The 26,678-nt window shown below is 37.1% G+C and overlaps 2 protein-coding genes across 15 annotated transcripts in view; one reads left to right on the top strand and one right to left on the bottom strand.

Annotated features, from left to right (window-relative positions):
* mcf2l2 (MCF.2 cell line derived transforming sequence-like 2) overlaps nucleotides 1-26,678 on the top strand; it is a 79,398-nt gene that overhangs the window by 24,903 nt on the left and 27,817 nt on the right. For 12 of the 14 annotated variants that reach the window (XR_003403373.3, XR_008302819.1, XR_008302820.1 and 9 more), the window contains exons 3-17: nucleotides 4,631-4,745; nucleotides 4,954-5,044; nucleotides 6,798-6,917; nucleotides 8,322-8,438; nucleotides 8,549-8,698; nucleotides 8,846-8,970; nucleotides 11,081-11,195; nucleotides 11,294-11,413; nucleotides 12,089-12,280; nucleotides 12,696-12,887; nucleotides 15,480-15,657; nucleotides 16,176-16,276; nucleotides 16,413-16,501; nucleotides 22,918-22,984; nucleotides 23,370-23,485. Coding sequence is in view for 10 of the 14 variants with exons in the window: in XM_026924621.3 (XP_026780422.2) it covers nucleotides 4,631-4,745; nucleotides 4,954-5,044; nucleotides 6,798-6,917; nucleotides 8,322-8,438; nucleotides 8,549-8,698; nucleotides 8,846-8,970; nucleotides 11,081-11,195; nucleotides 11,294-11,413; nucleotides 12,089-12,280; nucleotides 12,696-12,887; nucleotides 15,480-15,657; nucleotides 16,176-16,276; nucleotides 16,413-16,501; nucleotides 22,918-22,984; nucleotides 23,370-23,485 (1,888 nt within the window). In the remaining 4 variants the exon portion in view is untranslated. Of the gene's footprint in view, nucleotides 1-4,630; nucleotides 4,746-4,953; nucleotides 5,045-6,797; nucleotides 6,918-8,293; nucleotides 8,439-8,548; nucleotides 8,699-8,845; nucleotides 8,971-11,080; nucleotides 11,196-11,293; nucleotides 11,414-12,088; nucleotides 12,281-12,695; nucleotides 12,888-15,479; nucleotides 15,658-16,175; nucleotides 16,277-16,412; nucleotides 16,502-22,917; nucleotides 22,985-23,369; nucleotides 23,486-26,678 lie in introns of those variants that run through there. The other 2 variants (XM_026924630.3, XM_053238367.1) reach the window with 2 other exon arrangements.
* Nucleotides 17,479-21,871, bottom strand: b3gnt5a (UDP-GlcNAc:betaGal beta-1,3-N-acetylglucosaminyltransferase 5a). The gene is made up of 2 exons (XM_026924688.3): nucleotides 21,425-21,871; nucleotides 17,479-18,995 (listed from the first exon to the last, which is right to left on the bottom strand). Exon 2 carries the CDS (start codon nucleotides 18,718-18,720, stop codon nucleotides 17,581-17,583), a length of 1,140 nt encoding a protein of 379 aa, XP_026780489.1. The 5' UTR covers nucleotides 18,721-18,995; nucleotides 21,425-21,871; the 3' UTR covers nucleotides 17,479-17,580.

Raw genomic sequence — 26,678 nt, forward strand, 5'->3', positions numbered from 1 at the left:
ACTATTTGCTCAGTTGTGGTTTGCTCAGTTGTGATAGAATCTAAAATAAAATTTAATTGTAAATGTCCTTATATCTAAACATCCTGTACAATATATTGATGTATGGATCAACCCTGATTTCACAAATGTTTCAGTCATAATATCTTGACCATCTACTATATAAAACAAGATCATTTATACTGTATTATACAATGAATGTAGTTACATGTTTTGTTCAGATATCACAGCTGGGTTTCTGAAATGCCCTGTGTATGTCACCCTGTGTATGTCACCTTGAGAAACCTGACAAGATTCAATAGCTATAATAGGAAATGTCATCCTGGCAGGCATAATAGGTGTGATCTCAGCTGTGGTGTATGGGAGATAACACACAGGAAATTAAACTGTGATGTGGGGTGTGTTTTATATCTTGGTGCGGACCAAATGTCTGGATTGCCATGAGGAAATTGATTTTTAATTCAAAAACTAAAAGGAAATATTTCCCTTTGGTGACTGAGGTTGATGTTGGGGTTAGATTTAGTGTAGCATAACATTAATTAGCTGTTAGAACTCCTAGTTGGAATGTCCTCATCAGGATAATAAGATAAACATGTTTGTGTGTATGCGCGCGTGTGTGTGTGTGTGTCTGTGTGTGCGCGCACGTGTCTGTATGTGTGTGTCTGCGTATGTGTGTATATATCTGTCTATCTGTCTGTATGTATGTGTCTGTGTATGTGTGCGTATATCTGTCTATATGTCTGTCTGTGCATATCTGTGGGTGCGTCTATGTGTCTGTCTGTCTTTCTGTGTTTGACAGCTAAGCATTGAATATGCAGCTTAATGATTTGACTCAGTGTGTGATTATTTCCCAGTAAACACTGACTGACCAAAGTGCTGGTTTCTGGGCTGGTCCATCCGGACATAATTTAGCCCATAATAAGACGTCTACTTTTGGTCCTTCCTGGTCCTTCCTTGATTTGGCACCATATATATATATATATATATATATATATATATATATATATATATATATATATATATATATATATATATATATATATACAGTCATGTGAAAAAATTAGGACACCCTGTGAAAGCTTGTGTTTTTTTGTTTTAACATAGTTAAACAAATGGACATTTGATCTTCATTTGAAAAATATTGGAAATTTAAGTAATATAACTAAACAAATAAAACCAAAGAAAAGTCTTTTTAAAATGATCTGTAAAATGTAATTTCTTGTGAGGAAAAAGTAAGGACACCCCCACATTTATTTGTACTTAAAATGGCTAAAATTACCTACAGGTGTATCACATCAGGCGCAAATTATTAGATCATCGTTACAGAGCGTTTTTAAGGAGGCTTGCCTTATTTAAAACTCAGACATTTAGTTTGGTTTGCTCTTAATTGCTGAAGTGAAAGGTATCACCATGGTGAGATCCAAAGAGCTCTCTGAGGCCTTCAGAAAGAAGATTATTGATGCTTATGAGTCTGGTAAGGGATATATATATATATATAAAAAAAAAAGAATTTGTAATCAGCCATTCCACAGTCCGGAAAATCATTTACAAGTGGAGAACAACTGCCAACATGGCCAGGTCAGGCCGTCCAAGCAAATTTATCCCAAGAGCAGACAGCAAGATGCTTAAAGAAGTCTCCAAAAACCCTAAAATATCATCACGGGACCTACAGCAAGCTCTTGCTACAGTTGATGTCAAAGTGCATGAATCTACAATCAGAAAGAGACTGCACAACTTTAATTATCATGGGAGGTGTGCAAGGAGGAAACGTTTGCTGTCTAAGAAAAACATGAAGGCAAGACTGAAGTTTGCCAAAGAACACATAGACAAAGGCCAAGACTTCTGGAATAATGTGCTTTGGACAGATGAGTTTAAAATTGAATTATTACAAAGGGGGAAACACTAGCTATTAGGGCATAGGGTGTCCTAACTTTTTCCTCAGTTGAAATACTCATTTTTGTTGATTTCTTTTGTTTAATAAGTGAAATCAAAGTGATTTTTTGTTGTTTACATGCAGTTACATCACTTTCATCTACAGGTACAAATTAAACAAGATTAGAAATTGACATTTCTTAAAAAACAACTGAATATTTAATGGGATGTCCTAATTTTTTCACATGACTATATATATATATATATATATATATATATATATATATATATACTTTATATTTTGTTTATATGAAGTTTGACATCTTCGTTAATTATTATAAAGTCATTTGTTTGATATCTTTGAAAAGATGTTTAAAAACAGTGGGTTTGGAAAGTAGATCCCTTCAGATCCCTTCACCTTTTGCATACTTTATTGTATTGTATATTTATTTTAAAATCGATTAAATTTACTTTTTTTCTATTAATACAGTAATCCATAATGACAAAGTGAAAACATATTTTTAGAAATTTCTGCAAACTTATTAAACTTATCAAAGTTATTAAGGATCAAAAAATGAATCTCATTTAGGTAAGTATTCACACCCTTGACTAAGGCACTCAAATGTGAGCTCAGGAACATCTTGTTTGCTTTGATTACCTTGAGAGAACTTGACTATTTCGAGACACAGGTCTGGGCAAGGGAATAATGTAATTTCTAAAGCTTTGAATATTCCCAGGAGCACAAAACTTTTGGAGCTACCATGACTCCTAGAGCTGGCCATCTCAGCAGTCTAGAAGCATCTTGGTCAGGGAGGTGTCCAAGAACGGAATGATCATTCTAATGGAGTTTCATATAGAGACGGAAGCCACTCCGGGGTAAAATGCATATGGCAAGCATTTAATGGACTCGAACATGAGGAAAAATTTCTTTGGTCTGATGAGACAAAAATTTAACTATTTTGGGCTGAAATCTAAGCTCTATATCTTGCAAATACCAGGTACTGCTTATTAACTGGCTAATACTATCCTTCCTGTGAAACATGGTGGTGGCAGCATCATGCTGTGGGGGTGCTTCTCACCAGCAGAGACAGGGAGACTGGTCAGAATTGAGGGAAGGATGAATGCAGCCATATACCAAGAGGTCTTTGAAGAAAACCTGCTCCAGAGTGGACACAATATCACACAGTGGATCCAATGGGGTGACACTTCATCTTTCAGCATGACAACGACCTTAAGCATATAGCCAAGACAAAGCTAGAGTGGCATGTCCTTGAGTGACCCAGTCAAAGCCCAGCCATGAAACCTCATAGAACATCTGTGGTGAGACCTGAAGATGTCAATTCATAGACTCTCCCCATCCAGTCTGATTGAGCTTGAGAGTATCTGCCAGAAAGAATGGGAGAAACTGTGTATAAGCTTGTAGAGACTTACCCAAGAAGACTTGAAACTGTAATTGCTGACAAAGTACTGAATAAAGATTCTGAATACTTAATGAAATGCGAGCTTTCAGTTTTTCATTTTTAATAAATTTGCAAAAATTTCTAAAAACTTGTTTTCTTTTCGCTTTGTCATAATTAGGTATTGTGTAGATTGATAGCCAAAAAGTACATTTAAACCATTTTAAATTAAATCTCTAACACAAATGCCAAAAACTGAAGGGGTCCGAGTGCTTTTTGAACCCACTGTATTTTGAAATGTCCTGTACTGACTCTGAGTCTGAGCACATTTTAAAATGAATTTATTAAAGAAAAGAAGAAATTCAAGATACTGATTTGTGCGAAACTGTTGCCATTCAAGAAAGTTCATGATGAAAGGCAATCTCATGATTCATCAGCTGTGTGCTTATCTTGTTTTCAAATGATCTTGTTGTTATAAACAGAGACAGAGTTTATTTACATTTATTTATTTGATAGACACTTCCAGATTGACTCAAATGTGAGGACAAATACATATACAAAGCCTTTCAAGGTGACCAGTTGATGATATAGGCACAACTTTAACCCTCGGCTGTCTGGGAGGCCTTTATAAGAACTGTTCAGAACAATAACCACTGTCTGTTATTTTCAGAACAGGAAATATCATGAAGGTCAGTGTTACCACCTAGTGGTTGAGATAAAATAAGAGTGTCTCATTGTGATTGCTTTTACCAACCCGGTCTCACGGAAAATACGTTTGCATGCACTTTATCTGCAGCACCTTCTATATGTGTCACGTAATGGAGGAGAAGGCGGATGCAAGTGCAGATTGTAGTTTAATATGGAAACTAACAACATAAATAATGTAACTTAGAAATGTGAAACATGAACCAGGATATCAAGGCAGGGACATAACACGAGCAACGAACAGCAAAGAAAGACAAAAGCTAGACAATGAGTGTGGTGCAAGACAGGACTTAAATACTAGTGCTCATTAGACTCGAAATGTGAAACAGGTGCAAGCAGTCATGTGACGTGATAATGAGATGCAGTGGTGGATGGGAAACGTAGTTCAGTGCCAATTCCGGCATAACCCTGACAATCCGCTGAATATCAACATTCTGGCACAAGCTCTTACATAAAGCTCCCTCACTGCCATTACTATTACACTCTGACACAATGTGATATTTTTGCACAAATTACATAAAAGGGAAGTTCTTGATGTAACATGGACATGTCTGAATGTCTTTAAGAAATGTATACACTTTAAGAACTGTCTAAAGATGTATTGTTTTGAGTAAATATATGTCAATTTAATAAGAAATCAAATGTTTCATTCTGTGCAGGTGGACGAGGGAAGGATGGTGCCCCGATCATTACTTTCCCAGAATTTTCTGGCTTTAATGATCTTTCTGATGAAGACTTCATTAATGTAGTCACATATCTGACCAGTATACCCAGGTGACCACTGGGATATCATATCCCTTCTTTTTTTAAAAAGAACTTCTTTTAGAAAATGACACAGTGAAAAAAATGAAATGACAGAAAGTCCAAAATTTCAAGATATGTTTTAATTGTATAGCCACAAGATGCCATTTGCCTTTCAAAACTCTTTGCTTAAGACTGTCCTATTTTCAGCATGTTAAACTCTCTATGTCTCTGTTTTCAGTCTGGATGCAGCCAGCATCGGTTTCATCATTATCATAGACCGCCGGCGGGACAAATGGACTTCGGTGAAGGCCTCGCTGGCTCGAATAGCAGTGTGTAACTCCCCCTCCCACCTGTGTCTGTGGAATCTGAAAAGCTGTTGAATTGAAAATTAAAAATAAATGAACAAACAAACAAACAAACAAACAAATAAATAAATAAAAAAATTTGAACAACACATTTTTCAAGCAAGCCATTAGGTGACACCCCCAAAATATAATCTCCCAAGACTGAAACTGGAACTTCTCTGTGCTCCTAGCATGACATTTAGAAAGATTGCCAGTATGAGGATGATGGTGGGAACTATCTGAAACCAAAGTGAAATTAAAAAAAAGGACACCTCTTGAGCATGGCGAGTGTTCAAAAATTTAGAGAGGATATTCATTTTACAATAATTGAGACATAGAATCTTTGGCATAGTTTTCCAGGCATGGCTTAAATCAAGCTGGAAATAGAATAAAAATCAAAAATAGGTTCCTTTTAGGTAGTATTTACTACAGAGAGATATAGAGTACTACACTAATACAGTTAAACATTTAAAGTGGTCTAAAATATTTCTTAGGGTCAAATATTGGAAATCCTAGAGTTGACATGGATGAATTGAACATGTGCATATATTAATTCTCAGAAAAATGATCATCACCCTACATTTGTGGACGTTCGACAACAGCTTTCACAAAAATGAAGGGCATTCTACAGATTAAAACCACCATTACCACTACCGGTCTGTTGCACAGTATCATGCTTAATCAGAAGTTTTTGGTCTGGTGTAGTTGTAATCTTCCTCCTAATTTCAACATTGTCTCTCTTTCTACCCGATGCTCACTTGTTCCTGTGTGTGGTTTTTCAGAAACGTCATGCTCCATCACATTAAAGATAGATTGTAGTCAGTGAAGTTCTCAGGAACTGTGAGAAAACTCTACTGAGTGGGTTGTGCGTATATACAGAAAAAAAAATATATATATGTATATATATCCACCTCGAAAAACACTTTTAAAAAACAGTAGTAGTAGCTGTGGCCATGGTTGCAAGTGGAGAGTCAATAAACATGCAGAGAGCATTCAGGTATTCAAGACTTGGTGAGTGTATGTCTTTACAGGAATATTTATCTGCTTCTGTTATGACAATAAAATGAAAAAGTGCAACTGTCACATGTAACAGGTGAAAAATAAAGCCCAATGTTAGCTATTATATTGGCAAGTTAATGAGTCATCTCACTTTTCTAGATGTACAAACGATACAGACTGCCCCACTTGGAGTAAACACATATTTTGTAGTGGTGGGGGTCTGGGTTGATCCTGCCACTGATAGTATCTAGAGCAGATTTTGCACATTTGCTTGCGGCAACATATGATACCAATTTAGATAATATAAGATAAGATAAGGCTTCATTAATGCCAGGTGGGAAATTCCAGTATTATAGCAGCAGACAAGAAACAAAGGAGAATATAAGACAATATAGCAGCAGAACAGTATTAAAATAGGTTAAAATAAACAACTATAACTATAAAAATGTACAAAACTGTAGTGAATATATATACCGAATATAGACTATGTGCAAAATGAGACAGAATAAAACCAGATATACTCATTTACAGGTTATATCAACCAAACGTATAATGCAAATGTACAAAACTGTGGCAATCTGATACTTAGTATTGCAACTTACTTTTTTTTTTTTTTTTTTTGTTAAAGAGTGTTATACAATGCAGATATAAATTCATTACATTAAAGCTTCCATGAGATCAAAACATGAAAATGTGAGTTTGTTGCTTTTCTTTGACATGTTTTTTTCATGGCCAACAGGGGGCATTTCCAGGAAACCTGCAGCTAGTCCTAGTTCTGAGACCCTCACGATTCATACAAAGGACCATTGCTGACATTGGCATCCGGTTACACCGTGATGACTTTAAAATGAAGGTACCGGTAAGCATGCTTCATCAGTGTTCTCCTAAACCCACAGTGTATAAAGCATCTCAGAGTAATTACATACAATACTGTGCAAAAGTCTTAGGCGCATGCAAAGAAATCTAATGTTTCTACTTTAAAAAAATACTATAAAGAGCAGTAAACAGTAATAAATGAAACAAAGTCAGTATTTGGTGGGACGATCCTTCGCTTTAAAAAAAAATAGTAGTCTCAGGTACAGTTAGTGCAGTTTTATAAGGAAATGATGTAAGTGTTACTGAGCATCTTGCAGAAGCAGCCACAGTTCTTCTGGAGACTTTGACTGTCACACCTGCTTCTTATATTTGCAGCAAAACCCAGCAGCCTTCATTATGTTTTCTGTCTGAAAAGTGTCTCTTATGTAATCTGCTGCTTTCATTACTGACATACAAACATTTTTCTGTAACATTTAATTTTGTGCTGGAAAACTAATGTTTGGAAATCTAAAATGTTTGTACTGAATCAATAATGTAGAAGTCATAAAGTAAAAATCTGTAACAAAGTTCGTACTAAAAAAATAGGGTGCCTAAGACTTTTGTTGTATATCTCAACATGAGGAAAGGAAAGTGAGTGTGGATCAGAAGCCATTTAGACTCTGAAATGCTTTTGATGCTTTGGGTTTGGATGGTAATGCATGCCACTCACACCGTTTTGCAGAAGTGAAAATGAGCCATTTGGTCTGCAAGTATAGTCCTTTAGGTTCAAGTGTCAAGCAGCAATTCTTCTTACAGGGGAAAGGTCCTGTAACAAAACTATTACTGCAGTGAAAATTGAACTAAGACTTAACTAAAAACAATGCTATACTGCTATTACTACTACTACTACTACTACTACTATATAATATATTACCAGTTTCTTCAGTCAGGAAAATCTGACATTAAGAAAAACAGCACTGACTGCATTAAGTAACCACCATGTCAGTATTACCATTATGGTTTTGCTAGCATGAAATCAGGCTGAAATTTCACATATTTCACATACTGTATCCACGTACGATACACTCAACATGATGGGTGATATACGTGCTTATTGTGCTGTAATGTCCATAATGTTGTTCCAATTTTGGAAATGTGATATGATAAAAATATAACATCAAGTCATTGGCTATAATAGAATATGATGTAAAATGAGGAAACAGTAGAAAAGAAAATTGATTTTAATTTTATTGTGGGTGGCTTCCAATTTTAAAAATACTTACACTACCTACAGTACTCTCATGCATAATTTATCACAGTATAAGATTTATACTGTCATATCACCCAGACCTAGTGTGCATGCTAATGGTTTTGCATGAACAAACCCATATGTGTGTTATATATGTGATTTGTTTAGTCAAATCAGGGTTACTTTTACAGAATCGTGCATGTTCTGCTGGTCTTTTAGATCGTCATGCTGAATTCCTTGGCAGATCTGCACGGCTATGTGGATAAAGGCCAGCTGACGTGTGAATTAGGTGGAAGCCTGCAGTACTGTCACAGTCAGTGGATTCACCACCGCACAGTGAGACAGTGATATCATTCATGATATGATAAGCATTTTGTTACCTTAAAGCTACAACCTGCCCCAGCTTACATAAATGAGCACAATGTGCTGTGTTTTGTGTTATCTAGGCCATCGAAAACTTTGCTGTGACCGTAAAGACCACAGCCCAAATGCTTCAGAAATTTGGAACAGACTTGGCAGAAACCGAACTACCCAATGACGTGCAATGCACCAAAGATCTCCTGACAGCTCACGCAGACAAACACGACAAGCTTCAGGTAGTCAAGCTCTCAATCATACAAGTCCAGTTGTCGTCCATTAACAGAACACATGAAAATATAGACAGAACACATGAAAATATGGACAAAGCACATGAAAATGTGTCGTGATGCACAAACTGAAATTGTGCTTGCTCTGTGTTTCAGGATGAACTGAAGTTGGCTATGAAACAAGGGACCACATTACTTTCGTGTATCAAAGATCAGGCCAGTAAAGCTGAGAACTACAAACTAAATCCAGACGAAATGGAAAATCTAACCACAGTTGAAAGGTGTGCTAAAAACCTGCTCTGCTGTCTTTTTAACCCATATTATAACATATTACTCATTATATATATATATATATATATATATATATATAACGTTCAATAACAGTCAATAACTAATTACTATATTACTATAATAATTAATAGCATGTTATCATATAAGCACTATAACTTGCTAGTTCTAATTTTCTGTAACTATTTTTTTAATGTTTTTAATGTTTTTACAGAGAAATGCATGTAATTGTCTTTGCCCTCATCAGATATTATGTTAAAGAAAACATTACTGGTCAGTTAGTCATCAGCTTTAATGAGTAACTAATCTGCTATCTGTGCTATGAACTTCATCTTGTAATTATATGACACAGGTAGAAAACTGAAAAAAATGTGCAAAAGACACACACAGATTCTCAAATTAAGCTTTACATTAAAAAAAATATGAGCTTTATATTTAAAAAGGAAGAGCTATAAAAACATTTGTTAAATTAGACTTATGACTAATAAATATTTACTGTATTGCTCTAGTAATCATAATTATATTATCGTATAATTACTATAACTTGCTTTATCCTACTTGCTGTAACCTTTTTTTTTTTTTTGGTAGCGTTTGTTATTTTCTAACCTAGATTATCATCCTAGCCCTGGCAAAAAAAAAAAAAAAAAAAATTACTGGTTAGTTAATCATCAGCTTTAATGAGTGATCCAGGCAGTTGTAAATAATAAGTGTTGCAGAGTTTTTCACTTCTGAATGCTGGACACACACCCTAATAGTTTAATTTTACTGTTTTATCAAAAGTGTACGAAATTAATTATATATAAGTCAGAAACCTGTGTTTCAACATACGTTTGTGTCTAGCTGCCTATAGTTTCCAAAAAAACAACCACACAAACCCTAACCACAATGTCTGACAGGATGTGGTTACTGTACTTGCTCGACTATAGCAGCATATAGGTATTTCCTGTGTGCATGAGAAACTAGATCAATGAAAATATAGGCTATAGCTTCAGTACTTTCTTCATTTGTTCTGTGCAATTAAACCCACATGTGTGATTTTACACAATTGTAATACGTCTATACACTATTTGCAAATCATGTTCTGTGATCACTATGATGAACTTATTAGTTTATACAGATAAATACAGTTGTCTGTGGCTGTGTTAGTTAATCATGGCATGACCCAAAAAAAAGAAGAGACAATTTTTTATTTTGGTCTAATGAATAGTTAGTTGTAATATATTCCAGGGCATATCATCATTGCATCACCAATGTAAGTTTTTGTAAGCTTTTGTAAGTCACTCTGGTTAAGGGCATCTGCCAGTTGCCACCAGGACTGGGAAAATTACAGAGAAACCGTACTTGAGTAAAACTGAAAGTATAGAGGCAAAAATCTACTTGACTGAAAGTCAAAAAGTGTCTGTGTTTCAACATACTCAAGTATTCAAGACTAAATGTATAGATTTTTAATTGATCAGAAATGCACATTATTTATTATAATTTATATAATAAATGAACATTAATTTATTTATATACTGTAGGTTTTATGGTCATAAAGCTCGTGTTTTGATGTGGGAGGCAAATGACATGTCATCCTGTATGAGTCATTGTTAAGTCCAGCAAAACCTGGAGTTTTTTTTACTTTTTTTTTTTAGTACTTTGAAAATCAAAATGAAAATGCAAGGTTTTTTTGCATGTAAATTTGCTCGATTAAGAGTGCTCATTTTCAATAATAATTGAGTAAACTGCAATTTTTTTCTAAATCCCTAATACCTAAGTACAATAACAAAGAAAAAATTCTCAAGTTTTTTTTACTCCTGCGCATCACATTAGAGAAGTTGTCATTATATCATGCAGACTACTTTTCACCTAATTTACATTTGAAATGACCAAATTCACTTTGGCTTCACTTATTTTTAATTAATATTGTTTCTTTAATATTTTCTTTATTGGCATATTTGAGCATAATAATAATAATAATAATAATAATAATAATAAAGTAACAATATAATAATGAAAGTGGCTTTAAAAGTAAGACACAGAATAAAAGCTATGTCATTTAAAACTAAAGTGATATACTGTGTGTGTATGTGTTTCATTGTTCAACTGTTTTGTGTATTTCAGGTTGTTAGCTCAGCTGGATGAGACGGAAAATGCGTTTGAACAGTTCTGGTCTAAACATCACTTGAAGTTAGAGCAGTGTTTGCAGTTACGACATTTTGAGCAGGACTTTAGAGAGGTAGAGTAATCATACACCACAGTGTGAGTGAATCATACCAAGTGTGAGTCTGACATCCTTTCAATGTATGTTTTGTGTATGTATGTGTGTGTGTGAAGGTGAAACTGTCCCTGGACAGCCTGATGGAGACTTTGCTGGCACTTTCAGACACTGGAGATGGGGCCGGTCGCATTGAGCAGCTGCTAGAAGACCTGAAGAGCCTGCAGGACAGAGCTCAGGTTGGACTCATCAGCTCATCACATCACTCACTTGCAGGGAAGATGATAAACAGTGTAATAATGTAAGGGTGGACAAATGAAAAAATGTATTAGATGACTCAACGGGCAAGTAAATGCTCCAGTGTGCTGCCTAGTCGCATGCTTTGGTTGCCTGGAAATCTAAAAAAGTGGTAGCTATGTCATAAGAGTGAGCTAGTTAGGTCATTAAGTGCTTTAATATAGACTAAGGTACCACATCTATGATTATAATAACAAAGTTTCCAATGGTGGGACATAGAAGCTTGTGCTGTAGTAATAATATCGATGTGCACCACATCACCATGATGCGCATTACATTTAAACATACATACCAAATGATAGTCGATAAAAAGTAGTTTTTTTTTTCTTTTTTTCTGTTTGGCTGAACCTACTTCTCCACCAGGCAACTACAGTTAATCCACCCTGTAATGTAAACGAAACAGCCACATTATCTTCCTCTATGTAACACTTTTAAAATCCTTTTAAAATGTCAGTTATAGTATTAAGGAGATCAGCATGAAGTAACTGAATATATGCTAAAAAAAAAAAAGCCACAAAAGTGTGTTACGTAGATTATAGATGTATTATAAAGGGACAAATCTTTGAAGCTCAGTATCTTCTGACCTATAATATGTGATTGTGTACTGCATTTGAAAGGAATCTTTGGAGAAGGCGCAGCTGCATGCACTGCACGGCGACCAGTTAATCCAGAGCAACCACTACGCAGTGGACTCCATCCGGCCCAAGTGTGTGGAGTTGCGGCGAATTTGTGACGACTTCAGCAATGAAGCCAAAAAAAAATATGACGTTCTGTCCAAATCACTTGAGATCCATACATGGATAGAGAAGGTTGGTGGAACGATTTAAAAGAACCAGTAATGCTTCAACGGTTTAATGCCTTCTGAAAGTTGAGATTTGTAGGTGAATGTAATGTAAACAAAATATGTTATGAGATGGCCATTATATCTCCATATAAGATATCAAAGAATGATTTACGAAGGACATCTTATGGCTCATCGCTTGCATCTCATTTGTCAGCATGAAAGAGAAATGCTATTCTGTCACACCTGCTCAGTGGAATACATTGTTAGTGTCACTTCAATCAGCAGATGGTAACGTCTCTGTTCATGGCATGCTGAACCCAAAGAACACAAATTAATCATGCCGTCTTGTACTTTTCATATAATTAAAGACATTAGTGTTGCTTCATTCCCCATCAATATGATAATAATATGATGCCAGTATGTTTTCTGTATGTGTGCAGGTGAGCCACTGGTGCGAGAATGGCGTGTACCTGCTGGCCTCACAGGCTGTAGATAAGTGCCAGTCTCAGGAGGGGGCAGAAGCGGCTCTGCAGGACATTGAGAGGTACATGGAGACGGCTAAGGAGCAGCATCTCAGTCAGCTCAAAGACCTCTACAACCAACATGAGATGGCACTCTCTGATCTCATGAAGGTGTGCAGCTTTTTTATTTCCTTAAATGGAGAATTTGTCGTGCCAAGCAGTATGGAACTATATTTAAGCATTGCATAGGCACAAATGCAAGCCACTGATTACCTTTTTTGTGCAGCTGCTATTTTTTTGGGTTAGAAATGAAACTGCCAGTGGTCATGTGGCTGGTGCAACACAGCAGGGATGCTACAAAGCGGAAATGTGCGGTTGGATTTTTGAACAAACAGTTCCATCTGAAAGTATTGAAACAGCAAGGTCAATTCTTTTATTTTTGTTGTACGCTGAAGACATTTGAGTTTGAGATCAAAAGATGAATATGAGACAATAGATCAGAATTTCAGCTTTCATTTCCTGATATTTACCTCTAGATGTGTTAAACAACTTAGAACATTGCACCTTTTGTTTGTGATCAAAAATATTGTAACGTGACTGATAGGTATTTGTTGTTGCCCAGGTGTGCCATCTTAGAGTGATTGTTTAAACAACTAATAGCTCTGAATGTCTACTCTTGGTTTGAGCCCTGGGTTTCACCTATGAAGACTACATTTGTTGTTAAAATGCATAAACCAATATGAAGACCAGAGAGCTGTCTATGGGAGAAAAGCAGGCCATCTTGAAGCTGAAAAAAATCAATCAGAGCCATTGCACAAGCATTGGGAATAGCCAATACAACAATTTGGAATGTCCTGAAAAAGAAAGAAACCACTGGTGTACCAACAAGCAGATATCAAACAAGTTGGCCAAGGAAAACAACAGCAGTTCATGACAAACATTTGTGACAGCTGTAAAAAAAAAAAACCAAAACAACAGTCAGTAGCATCAACAACAACCTCCACAGGGCAGGGATGAAAGTATCACAATCCACTATTTGAAGAAGACTTCGAGAGCAGAAATATAGAGGCCATACCACAAGATGCAAACCACTCATCAGCAGTAAGAATCAGAAGGCCATTTTGGACTTTGCAAAGAACTACAGAGATGAGCCACAAAAGTTCTAAAACCAAGATTAACCTTCACCTTAACCTTAATCACCAAAGTGATGGAAAGGCCAAAGTGTGGAGAAAGAAAAGATCTACTCATGATCCAAACATACAAGCTGATTGGTCAAGCACAGTGGAGGTAGTGTCATGGCTTGGGCTTGCATGGCTGCCTCTGGAATGGGCTCACTAATTTTACTGATGATGTACTCATGATGGTAGCAGCAGAATGAGTTCAGAAGTCTGCAGAAACATTCTGATGGTCAGTTTACAGAGAAATGCATCTAACTGGGAGGAACTTCATCAATGAGTAAGACAATGAGCCAAAACACACTGCCAACACATCAAAGGAGTTCATCAGTGGAAAAAGTTAAAGGTTTTAGACTGGCCAAGTCAGTCAATGGACCTTAACCCAATTGAGCATGCATTCCACTTCCTGAAGAGGAGACTCAAGGGAGAACCCCCCAAAACTAATAACAACTGAAAGAAGCTGCGGTAAAGCCTGGAAATGAAAGCTGTAATTTTGATCTATCGTCTTATAGTCATCTTTTGATCTCAAACTCAAATGTCTTCAGTGCATAGCAAAAAAAAAAAAAAAAAAAAAAAAAAAGGACTGGCCACTTCATTCCAATACTTTCGGAGGAGACTGTATTTTGCCCCAAAATTATGTTAATGTCACTCTTAGCACTCTTTATTCAAACTGTAGCTCATCAGTTACAATGCATCTGGAACTGACTAGTAAATGCACTTGTAGTGAAACACGAGGTATGAAAGCTGCTGTGAAGTGGGAGCAATGATGAACCATCAAAAAGCTCAACTGAGTGACCCATTAAAAGGCTAAAGAGGAAATGCAAGTTTAGTACAACAATCATGTGTGTCAGAACAAGTAAATGGGGCGGAGTTCATTAATATGGTTGCTATAGTAGCATTCAATTAGTAATTGTTTTTAAGGAAAAGATGTCTGTGTACAGAATAACTACTTCCATTTTTCTTTTGGTCAACTTCAGCTTCTACTATTGATTTGTTCCAGTCGCTCGAGCAATGATAAGGGATACCAAATCTGTGCAACAAAAGAATTACCTGGTTTTGGAAAGGGAACAAAATCATGCACAAAAATGGCTTTTGTTAATTGTTTAAAATTTACTTAATTGAGCTTTTTGTGTGATTCTCCCTCAAATGCATGTGTATGCTTTGAGTGTTGCTGCTCGATGCTTAAGTTACTTGCTTAACCTCATACTCCAGTTTTTCACACAAATGCAAGGTTATTTGTGCAGAATGCAGTCTAAATAAACCTGAAATCCGTGCAAAATAGTTTAGGATTAGAGAATGATGTAAGTTTTGTTAGCCAGATTATTATTTCTATCACAACATCAGTGTAATTTATAATTATGAATGAAATTGAAATGTAGTAGGTCATGCTGTTACTGGAAACAAGCATAATAAGGGCTATACAAAAATAAAGAATTAAGATGCATAAGGAATTGATTTATAATCACATTGCTGGCCCAGACATTTTGCAAAATTAACCTGAGGGCTCCCTTCAGAGAGAATATTCTTTTCTCACGGACTGATAATATTTGTTTTGATAAAATCTCATTTGCAACAACTGCACATGCAGATTAAAGTGCAGACTGCACTGAAAAGGCTGGAAGAAGTGAACGAGATGTTTGAGAAGAGACACGTCAGTCTAAAGAAGCTGTCTGCCAAGCAAACCAGGCCTGTGCAGCCTGTGGCTCCACGTCCTGAGTCTTCTCCCAAGCGTCCTTCACCTAAAAGCTCACGACCAACAGGCTCTGGTAAACAACTACAGGAAGCCTCACTTTAATCTTTCATCTCTATCTAACGCAATGTATCCACCATATAGATTCAGTTAGACCACAGACAGGAACATATCTGTGGTTTACGTGACATCTTGTGTCTGTTTTTTAAAACAGCACTGCAGCTGTTGTCTAACAATAGAATAAATGGTAGAACCAAAGATACACTATGGTGGGTCTCCACTACACCTGCTTCACTTGTAGAGCAATTGTATTTTTTCCAATACTTTTGTCATACAGTTTTTATTCATCATTCAGGGTTACAGTGGACAGGAACACTGGTTTTTTTTTTTACCCTGGATGAGATAAAAGTCACCTGCAGGAAATGCACACTCATTTACAACTTGGGGCAGTTTTGCATAGCCAGTCCATCTACTGATGTGTTTTTGAAATAGAGGCCCTGGAGCTGTGAGGCAGTTGTGTTATAGTGATTTATGTACTGTGTTTCTTCAGTATTATATATTTTATTGTTTAATAATCACTACGTTTCTGTCTAGCACCAAACCGCAGAGGTCCAGAGAATAGTTCCACCAAGCATAACACTGATACTGAGCTAGCAAGGAAGAAAAACATTCGCAAGACTAAAGGAGGCATCAAGGTACATCACACGCCCTTTCTGTCTGCCTTGTCTTTATTTGAATATAATCAAATGGTTATATAACCTGGGTTAACGCTTTTCCGCACGTGGCACTGTTTGTTCTACATAAGAAAATCTTGCCTGTGTCCTGTTTAAGATTGAAGTTATGCATGAGGAGAGTCAAGGAGGTTCGAGCCATGTTCTCGTGAGCAGCGAGACGGAGGAGAGCCTGTCCAGCAGGCGGCGGTAAGCGACAGTCTCACACCCCATGTCTTATGTAACCAGGACATAAGAATTTTGACACAGAATTCAGTGTCATATCATCTCAAACAGACCTCTATTAAATCCAGAGGTAAACATTTACATGCTATATTACATCCATGCGTGTATATGCATATGAGAAACCCTATTAAATTACATATACCAGCAGAGGTACAATCCTAGGGAAATATTTTGTATCTAGTTAAATTTATTAATGTCTGCTTTAGAAACCTGGCAGTGCACAGTGATGATTTGTGTTTAGTTTATATTTAGTTTTAACAGTCACTAATGACTTTTTTTTCAGATATGGTAAAATCATTATTAGAGGGTTTCTTGGGGTTATTTTAGTCTGGCCGTTTGTCGAATCCCAAGATATTATTAGATATATTATTAGTATTACTAAGTAGTGGGAAATTACTGGCATATTAGTGCCCATCTTTATTTACTTTATTTAAAAAATACTTAAAGCAGTGATCTTAAGTCCGTCTTTGTAAAGTTCCTAAAAAAAAAAAAAAGTCTGCAGTAGAAAAAGAATGCAAATTCAGGAAACTTGTACTACCGTTCATATGGAATTATTTAGAGAGAAGGATGTGGTCTGTGAGAACTGTCCTGGCACATACCAGTGACAGGAAGTGACTGCTTCTAGTCATGCTTTTGAACAGTGTGAAGGGTTGGAGGTGTGTGGGTAAGCAAGAAACAGCGACAGAGCACAGACAAATAAAAAGAATGTGTGTGTCCAGTTTGTTTAATTCAAAACAGCAATCCTAATCAAAACAAAAAAGCAGTGTTCATTTTTAGGGAAAAAAAAATCCAGCCGAATCTTCAAATGGAGCTATGAAATAGCACACAGCTCCTCAGTTAGTTAAACGGCTCTTTCAAATGTACCGAAAATGCTCAGCTAAAGACTGAGTTTTAATGAGCCCATTTTAAGTTTCCAACTCCCAAAAGAAGAGGTAAACAAATTCTTAAGTAAATGGCTTTGGTATTTTTATTAGAACATGGAAAATACCTAACATTAAGATGTACAATTAAATACTGATTGACAGAGTAGATCTCATAGTCCTTCATAAAAAGGCTGCTTTGCAAGAATAGGTGTTTGTAAAGTAAGGCCGACAGAGCAGCCCGATTTTCACAGCTGTGCAGTATAGTTTCCCAAAGAAACCTGAAGAGATGCCATTTACCTCTGGGGCAGTCGCAACCTTCCAAAGATAGCCGACATCATTCTCATGTCCATGAGAGGTGATCATCTTCTCATAAATGCATGGGTGGTAGGGGGCTTTTCCCTCACCTGAGAAGTAAACATGTTCCTGGGGTGAGACCCCAGCGGTGATTGCGCAGATGCCCATGAAAACGTCATCAATGTGGAGAGAGGCATTAAGGGACAAAGTGGCCTGGTAAATTTTGGTGGCTACGTCCCCGGACACTACATAACCTGCTCCTGCTGTGTAGTCTGGGTAGGAGGACCACTGGTACATCTGGACGGGCATGTAATATTTGCTGTCCTTGCGTCGAATAGGAGGCGCACCACGGTGAACGTGTCCCACCCAGAGATCCACAACACCCTGAGCACTGAGCTCTTGGAGAGAGCGGACCAGGTTGGGCAAGTGGACGAAGATGTCATCGTCGGCAGACATTAAAAACTGAGCATGGGCACAGTTGGCATGCGCCCAGCGGAATTGCAGCAGGAGTTTCATGGTCAGGTTGTGGAAAGTGTCCATAAAAGCCTGCTGGACCAAGTCTCTGTGTATCTGGTCCTCAGCCTGGAGCTGTTTCTGAATGGCATCTCGTTTGTGTCCATCTGGGTGGATACCCATAACAAACACCACCTTCACATTGACACCCAGCTCCTTCTTGATGTAAGTCTGGTTCCCCCATGTGGACCGAATCGCCTGCCTTCTCAAAAAGTTCTCCGGGGAAGTTTTAACAAAGAGAAGAAGCAGCACGTCCTTCCCTCTGCACATGTCCTTGTGGTCTAAGAGGTATGGAAAGTTACCGAAGCTGGTCGCCTCTGCACGGCTCACACTGAAGGACTCATTGATGAAGTCGTAGCTGTTGATCAGGTAGCGGTAGGAGTAGGACTTCATATGGCTCACAACGTGATGTTCCACCTGTTCCCAGCACAGCATGAGTGTCGAGAGGACACAGCACATGGAAATTAGCTGTAGGAACTGACATTTTCGGACCCTCCTGAAATTCATAAACATTCTGATACCTTAACAATGCTTTCCAATCCTTTCCAATCCTTTCACTTCAAGTCCAATAAGGTAATCTTGAATTCCTACTCTCAAATCGAGCTTGTCTGAGTTCCATTATAGGTCACACACACCTATTGCAGATGTGCAGAGAAAAGGCAAGTGTGACTTCATTGCTTTGTTCTTGGCTTCTTCATCCAACAATAATCTTAGTTCACATCTGTCTTTTGTGCCTCAGTATTGTCACCCAGTTTGTTAGTATACCTCTGCAACCAGGGACCAGCAGTCTGTGAAGAGAGGGAATATTGTTTCATTACCTTTTTGAACTCACAGTAATCATGACCTTATGATTAATCAATAAACTGACATATATCTCCACTATTTGAATTTTCAGACAAATTAGATGATTTTAGATGCGAATCTAGTTTGAACTAGATCTGTATGTCTGGTATTCAAGGCATGAAAATGTTTATGGGGAAGTGTTTATGGCAGGGCTTTTTCAGACCTGTGACCTGATGCCGTCAGCTTTCAGTGGGTGTGGTGTTGTCATGTTTAATTTAATATAGATATTATCTGGTCAGCAGGAAAGCTTGTCAAAAGAGGTTAATGTTCACCATGTGTTTCTGTGAGCTTCTCATTGTGAGATCTGGGCGCCACCGTTTGAAAACTAGAAGCGGAGCCTCGTACAGGGCTTCTCACCAACTTTTTTAGAATATGAAAGCATATGTCAGCCTAGTGCTATATGAAACAATAGGGGGATTTAAAGAACAGAGTGCATGAAAACATGATAAGAGCTGTGTAAACATTTCGAGGACAAAAAAGATCATTAGAACAGCAAATCTATGCAAAAGCAGACCATGCAACAATGGGGTAGCTCAAAAAGCATGACCTTGTAATAATAGAGGTGGGAATCATCTTTCAATGGGCCCCAAACAGACTGTTTGTTTAAAGAGCTTTGAATTCTTTTTAGTTCACTTTGTCTTACTTTAATGCGGCTCTACATGCACCTGTTCGCTTTCAGCGCCAGGACTTACTGGTTAAATTGCCATTTCACACTGGTGTTAACTTTGAGATACTAAAGATACTATTAGGGGAAACTGAATAAACATGGAAATAAATTATACCTCATTTGACTTGCCAGGAAACAGAAAATTATTACTATTTTTTTTTTAAATTGTGTAGATGAAGGTCTGTGGTGTAGCACTGTGCTCATAATACAACAATCTTTGCTTCTGCCCTTGTGCAACAAATGGTAAAGAGTAGTAAAATAAGGACAAAGTACAGATCTACAGCTGTGATATTAAAACACTATGTAAGCACTTTACAGAACACATGTGATTGTACATCTTTAAAATAACCTATAAAACCTAAAAACTAACCTATAAAAAGGTTAGGGGAATCACATTGCACAAAATTAGATCATAATCCTAAAACAATGAACTGAATAAACAGAAATTAATATCAGGAAACAGCTATTTTTAATTACTTCTGTTACATAACACCAGTTGTGTTGTTAATGTGATAAAAATAAGGTTTATAGATTAACATTTGGCTTGAATGGTTTAAAAATAGTATCAAGTGGGGGGTTAACCCATTGTAGTTAAAAAAAATCAATAAAACAAAAGGCATGTTCTTTGTAAGTGCCTATTTTTAGATTTTAAATTTAAAAAAAAAAAGTTGCATGCCTTCTTTAATAGCTTGTCAATGGTTCTGAGAATATCACATTCTTTACCCACAGAAATGGAAATTGATCTACCTTTATGTACAGTATTTTATATTTACACACGGGGTGAAGTACAATGAAGGGTCAGGGCATCATTTCTGGAATTTGTCCTGGACTTTTAAAGTAAGTAATGACGCCTTGTGATTCGAAGTATTACGGCACATCATGCCTAATACATTGCAGTACTTAGAGCAAGACACCTAAAACATAATTGCAGAATGGCTTATGTTTTTAGGTGTATCGTGCCATTGTAGGATATTAAATAAGACCACTGTATTGCAAGCATTTGCAGTGCTCCCCTGCGAGTGTTTCTGGGTTAAAAATATGTACGGAACTACTTAAAGCATGTAAGCTATCACCGTCCTTACTATCTCGTTACACACAACACGCAAATGGCACCCTGCCTCAGTCCACTTTCACAATTACATTCTGAAAAATCAGAGTGGAAACTGTGAGCAACTCGAGGAAGCTATATAACTAATTTAATTACGGCTGGTTGAGATCGATGTCCATAGGTGGGCTGTTTGTAAAGCCAAATGAATGCTTCACTGTGTGTTGGGGTTTTTTTTGACACAATGAAATGAAAATGCTAGATGAAGTTTAAAGAGAATTTCAAAGACACAGCCTTTGTGAACTTTCGTACTTACAGTGCAAACAATTCACTGTTAACATATTAGAGGTTTTAGTCTTATAATGTATTTCTCCTGAACCTAAAAGGCTACTTAGAGGTAATATCCCTGCTTTTCAAGTTTATTACTTGAAAGTTTGCTGAGCCCCTCACTCCCAATATCTTATCTGAAAACGCACAGGCAATACAGCATGCACTTTCCGCATAAAAAGCCACTTCTGTGTCCAACAGTAGATTCAGATGCCAGTGTGTTTCTCACCACTGAGTTAATGCTCTTGTTTAAACAAATTCTCTTTGTGTGTGTGGTAGTGTGTAAACTATACAAAAAACACCCACTTCTCTCTTTATGCAGTAGTGTGACTTACCAATGCATGAGCCATCATCCCTGTAGAAAAACTTGTCCCTGAGAGGAGCTTGACACAGATCTGTGCTCAGTCTGAGTTAGCATGTGACTGAATCCTGAACAGGAGCTTTTTTCTTTCTGGGTGGGACTACAGAGGGAGGAGGGTTAGACATGAGGCAGCGTGCACAAGGCTGTGTCGTGCCTGCTCATGTCACACAGTAACTTGGTCCACTTTGGAATTTGTGTCTGTAAGTCGTATACAGACAAATCTCAGAACAGATCGAGGAGGAGGAAGAGTGTAGCAGTAAACCCAGTGAGATATGTGCAAAACGCAGCACATGTTTATACGAATACATATCAATATTATATACATATACTCACATAAAGAAGGTACTTAAAATAACTAAAAGATCATAAAAGTTTTTTTGCTCAGTTTTATGCTTGGCAGTAAAAGGACTCATGAGTCCTCACACTAGAATAAAAATAGATTCGTACCTAAATACAAATTAAATATAATTAAATATTTGTTTATACTTTAATATTAAAGATTCAAAATAATTTTCATTTTAAATGCTTTTTAAAATAACACTTTAGATATTTTATTAATGTTTGAATTTTGATACTGAATTTGTAAACTTTTTACATACTTAACATCATATTTTCTATTATTATTATTATTATTATTATTATTATTATTATTATAACACCATTTTGCTGTTATTGCTGTCATTATTTGCACTGCTCAGCTAAATTAGAGTTAATACTTTAGTGTTTAGAAAAACAAGACCTGACTTGTAGCTTTGTCATTACTGCTGACTGAACAGAAGACAAAAACTGGTTTTGGCACATTCACAGAAACTGAGGTGAATAAAAAATTAAAAAAGACATTTAATTGTGTGAATCTTGTTAAAGGAATGGTACACTTAATTGTTGTAATAATAACTAAAAAAAGAAGGAACTTTCAATTGTGTGGGAACAGCAGTTAGAATGTATTTGATTTATAATCGCTCTCTAACACCTTGACAGCTGCCATTTAGAAATGTACTTGTTAAGTACTTGTTAGCATTGCTCACAGTTTCTGGTATGGGAACAAACAATTACCATTGCCTCCTGAGCTTTGTATTTACGTATGTTCACTGGAAACACAGCTTCACATTTCGGAAGATGAAAGATGACTACTGGAGCAGGTTTATCTGGTTTATGTTGGCGACGTTGTCTTGGAACAAGCAGAAAAGCAAAGCGGGCACATGATCTCCTCATGGCCTGAGGGTCTGTGGTAGAACCTGCTTTGTGAAACCTACAAAAAGTTCTATGAATAAGTTTTTTTTTAAACTCAGCACAATGAAAGTAAAAATTAGCTGTCTATCTTCAATATGACCTGTGATATGATATGTAAAACAAGAAGTTGTTTTGATCTGTGATGTCGACCTCATCAACATTAATAGTTCTTTTTAGGTGTCATCTCAGAAGATTATTTCCTTTGAGCACAGATGGTCTTTCTGTTTCTCCCCGTAGACACATTATGAATGAGCTGATTGAGACGGAGAGACTCTATGTGGAGGAGCTCCAAAGTATAATTGAGGTATGTTGGTCTGTTTATTTTTCAGTGTTGAAGACTGAACATTTTGTGTTACGTCAGACGCAGGAATTGACCTTGTGCTCTGACTATTCGTTCTGTATGGGTAAGGGAGGAGCAAATGCAAAACACTCCAGTAGATCCTGTGAATATGTTTACATAGCAAATGTCTAAGTCCTTACTGTTGCTGTTGGCTTCACAGCTTGTCTTTTATGTCTCTTGCCAGCTTATTCTGTAAAATAAATATCTCTGAGAAATTTGATGTTTTTATACGTAAAAAACAAAGAACATGTTGGAAGCATATATCACACGTTCGCACAGGTCATAGCAACTGATACCAAACTGGTTTAACCTGAAATCTACAGTTAAATGTGCTTTTTTTTCCTCTTAGGGTTACGCTACAGCACTGGATAATTCAGAAATGATGCATCTAATACCGCCTGTGTTGGAAAACAAGAAAGATGTGCTCTTTGGCAATCTTGCTGACATCTACACCTTTCATAATAGGCAAGAAATGATTCATAAATCACGACGCACGTAAATGACACAATTTAACACATGACACCACCCTGTCATTAATCGCATGCTCAACTCCAGGTTCCTTCTATGGCAACTGTTTCACCCCCATGCTCACTACATTCCTGTCATGTGTTAAATGACTGCAGGCTCTAAAACTAACCAGTTGCTGTTATTTGTCCACTTTTCGCATAGACAGTTATATACAGTAGGATATGAAACTAGACATCTGTCACAAGCAGATGGCATTATTTGTTCTCCTCTTACAAATTCACTTCATGTATTTATTGTTTTCCCTTCTCTATTTTATAAGCTTTTTGCCTGTGCTTCTGTTTTCTGCTTCTGTATTTCAATATCCCAAATCCTAGGAACTCGCATTTTGGTTTGAATGGTGATGCTGTTGGTACTTGGTTCCAAGCATGCATAAACATTCCTGTGATGAATTTATCAGGTTCAAAATCTGCAAGTTAAGCAGAGTGGGACTGGCTTTCCCTTCATATAGATCTTCTGATAAGCACAGCTTTATTCCACCAGTACCACTTTTGTTCATTCCCATTTCAAACATGTATTGGGTTAGTAAATTAACCATTTGCATGTAGTTTGTACATGTTCTTGCAAAAATGAAACAGGAACAAAATTCACCAGTTATCCAGTAACTGAAAATGTATTTTTCAAAAGCACAAATTATCTGCCCATAATGTTGTTCTTCTTTCGACTGCTCCCGTTAGGGGGTGCCACAGCAGATAATTGGTCTGTGTATTTGATTTGGCACAGTTTTTATGCCGGATGACCTAGTTGACACAACCCTCCCTAATTTTATCTAAGCTGGGACCAGCACTGAGCGTGCACTGTTGCATGCAACCCCAGTGGCTGGGGTTGGTTTCCTGGCCAGCGAGAGCGCTGAGAGTGCTGAGAGTGCTGTGAGCCTAGCCACTTGTCTTCCAGGGACCCAAATTATCTGCCCATAATAAAGCATGAGAATGTAATTAGGTTTAAGCTAAAGCCCATATTTTGTAGTCTCAGCCTAGTTATTTGAACCTGTCTATTTGGGATGCAAAAAGCCTTCGTTAGCAGTAATTAATCACCTCTAAAGGGCTTAATAAAGGAATGTGGTTGATACATTTAATTATTTCAGGAAGCAGAAGTAGAAAACACAAATAGTAACTGCACTGCATACACACACGCACACATAGGTGTTAACATAGTACACACGTCAGCATAGTACACAAAGTATCCAGAGAAACAGTTCTGATTGGCACACGTGGGTCCCATGTGGGTGGAAATTGGCAGCTGATCTAATTGGGGTTGGCGGGGCTTGGTGGTTGATGTTGTGTATCCAAAGAATAGGAGGTAAAACCTGTAGATATTTGAACTGGTTGACAATGTTATAGCTGTAGTCCAAACATGTAGTCAAAACATCTCCTTACGTTTCCTCACTTCAATGCTTTCATAACAACAACTAGTGATGCAAACAGAGATGTCACAAGAAATCCTTCATTCTGATGGTGTAAATGTGCTCGACAAAAAGATCAGTCTACTCTTGGTTTCTCTAAGGTAAAGCTGATATCTACTGCCTTAAGTTTCAGTTTATTTACTGTATATCATAATTGATTATTGATTGAAATACCTGCCAAACAATAGCATGACAACAAAAATGAATTACTAAATCTTTAACATGTTCTACTTCGTTTCCTAGTAATACAGCCATAGTGCATCCATAATATTTGTGCACACCAATATAAATCTTTTAGCTATAAATGTGGCTTAGATCATGTGGTTTTCACAGAATTGTATTGTATAGCGCCTTTTTTAAAATTGAGGTCACTTTAGAGAAGGCACAGACAGCCAGACCAAACAAGAGGGAAAAGGGGCATTAAAGGTGTTGTAACAGATAACAGAAAACTCTTTCAGTCTTCTAGTTGCATGCAAAAGTTAAAGCCTATTCAAACTGTAAATGATGTGTAGAAAAACATGATGTTACAGGAAAAGCGTATTGTTTTCAGACTTTCACATGTGAACTGTGTGATTTTCCCCCTGCATATCCACGTGAAATTGTATAAAAGTGTGAAAACGTAACATGAAATGCATAATAAACATGCATATTTTCACATATGAAATCATGTAAAATGTATGTGTCCCTATTGCCAGTAACAGTATTTGGAATGGTCCATTGTTGACTTATATGTTTTGTTTGAATAGCCTGCTTCAGATCACATCACAACTTTTCAGTGGGATTGAGGTCAGGACTCGGATTTGGCCAGTCTAAATTACTGTGACATTTTGCTGTACATTCTCTTGTTGATCCCACAGTAATTGCAGGCCATCCCAGAGCAAACACACCATTATACTCTCCCCTCCATGCTGTGAAGTTGGGGTGCGGTTTTCATGTTGGACTGCAGTGGGGTTTTTTTTTCATTGCTTCAACCCCTTAACAAATAGTTCTCTAATCCAATCTAATCTAATCTAGAACTAATTGTTCTCTAATTTGTCAGTAGTACCATCAGTTCAGTTTCAGGAGGTTTCAAATTCCTACATGATTAGATGATTACAGTCAAGCACACATGCAAACAGATGTTATCAAGTACAACAGTCAGTCTAGGGCTCTTGTTTGAGGTTTCTAATGTGGGACCTTGTGTGACTCCAGTGACCTTAGTTTGAGTAGCAGTGGTTATGAATTTCTTCCATTTGAAAGCTCAGTGTGGCATAATGAAGCACAGATCATTTTGTAACATTTTCCATTCTCTGGACCTTTTGTCCATCAGCTCTCTGTAGTCACTTTCTTTTATATGACACTGCAGATTTATCCTACGCCTATTAATCACTGTTAACTAGACCAAACTTTTTAAGATTTTCAATAGTTTTTCCGTCATCAGTTTTCTTACATCAAACACTATATGTACCAAACGTTTGTGGACACCTGCTCAACACACCCATATATGGGTCTTCCCCAACCTGTTGCCACAAAAGTTGGAAGCACACTATTATATAGAAAGTTCCTCTTTGCTGTAGCATTACAATTTCCCTTTACTTGAGCTAAAGGGCCCAAACCTGTTCCAGCATGACCACGCCCCTGTGCGCAAAGCGAGCTCCATAGATATATGCTTTGCCAATGTTGGAGTAGAAGAACTTGAGCAGCCTGCACAGAGCCTTGACCTCAACCCCACTAAACACCTTTGGGTTAAAC

This window comes from Pangasianodon hypophthalmus, chromosome 11 (assembly GCF_027358585.1).
Source record: "Pangasianodon hypophthalmus isolate fPanHyp1 chromosome 11, fPanHyp1.pri, whole genome shotgun sequence".
NCBI classification, from domain to species: Eukaryota; Metazoa; Chordata; class Actinopteri; order Siluriformes; family Pangasiidae; genus Pangasianodon; species Pangasianodon hypophthalmus.

Bases quoted from the DNA above. Each gene is read 5' to 3' on its own strand.
- b3gnt5a (XM_026924688.3), bottom strand. From the start codon at position 18,720: ATGTTTATGAATTTCAGGAGGGTCCGAAAATGTCAGTTCCTACAGCTA.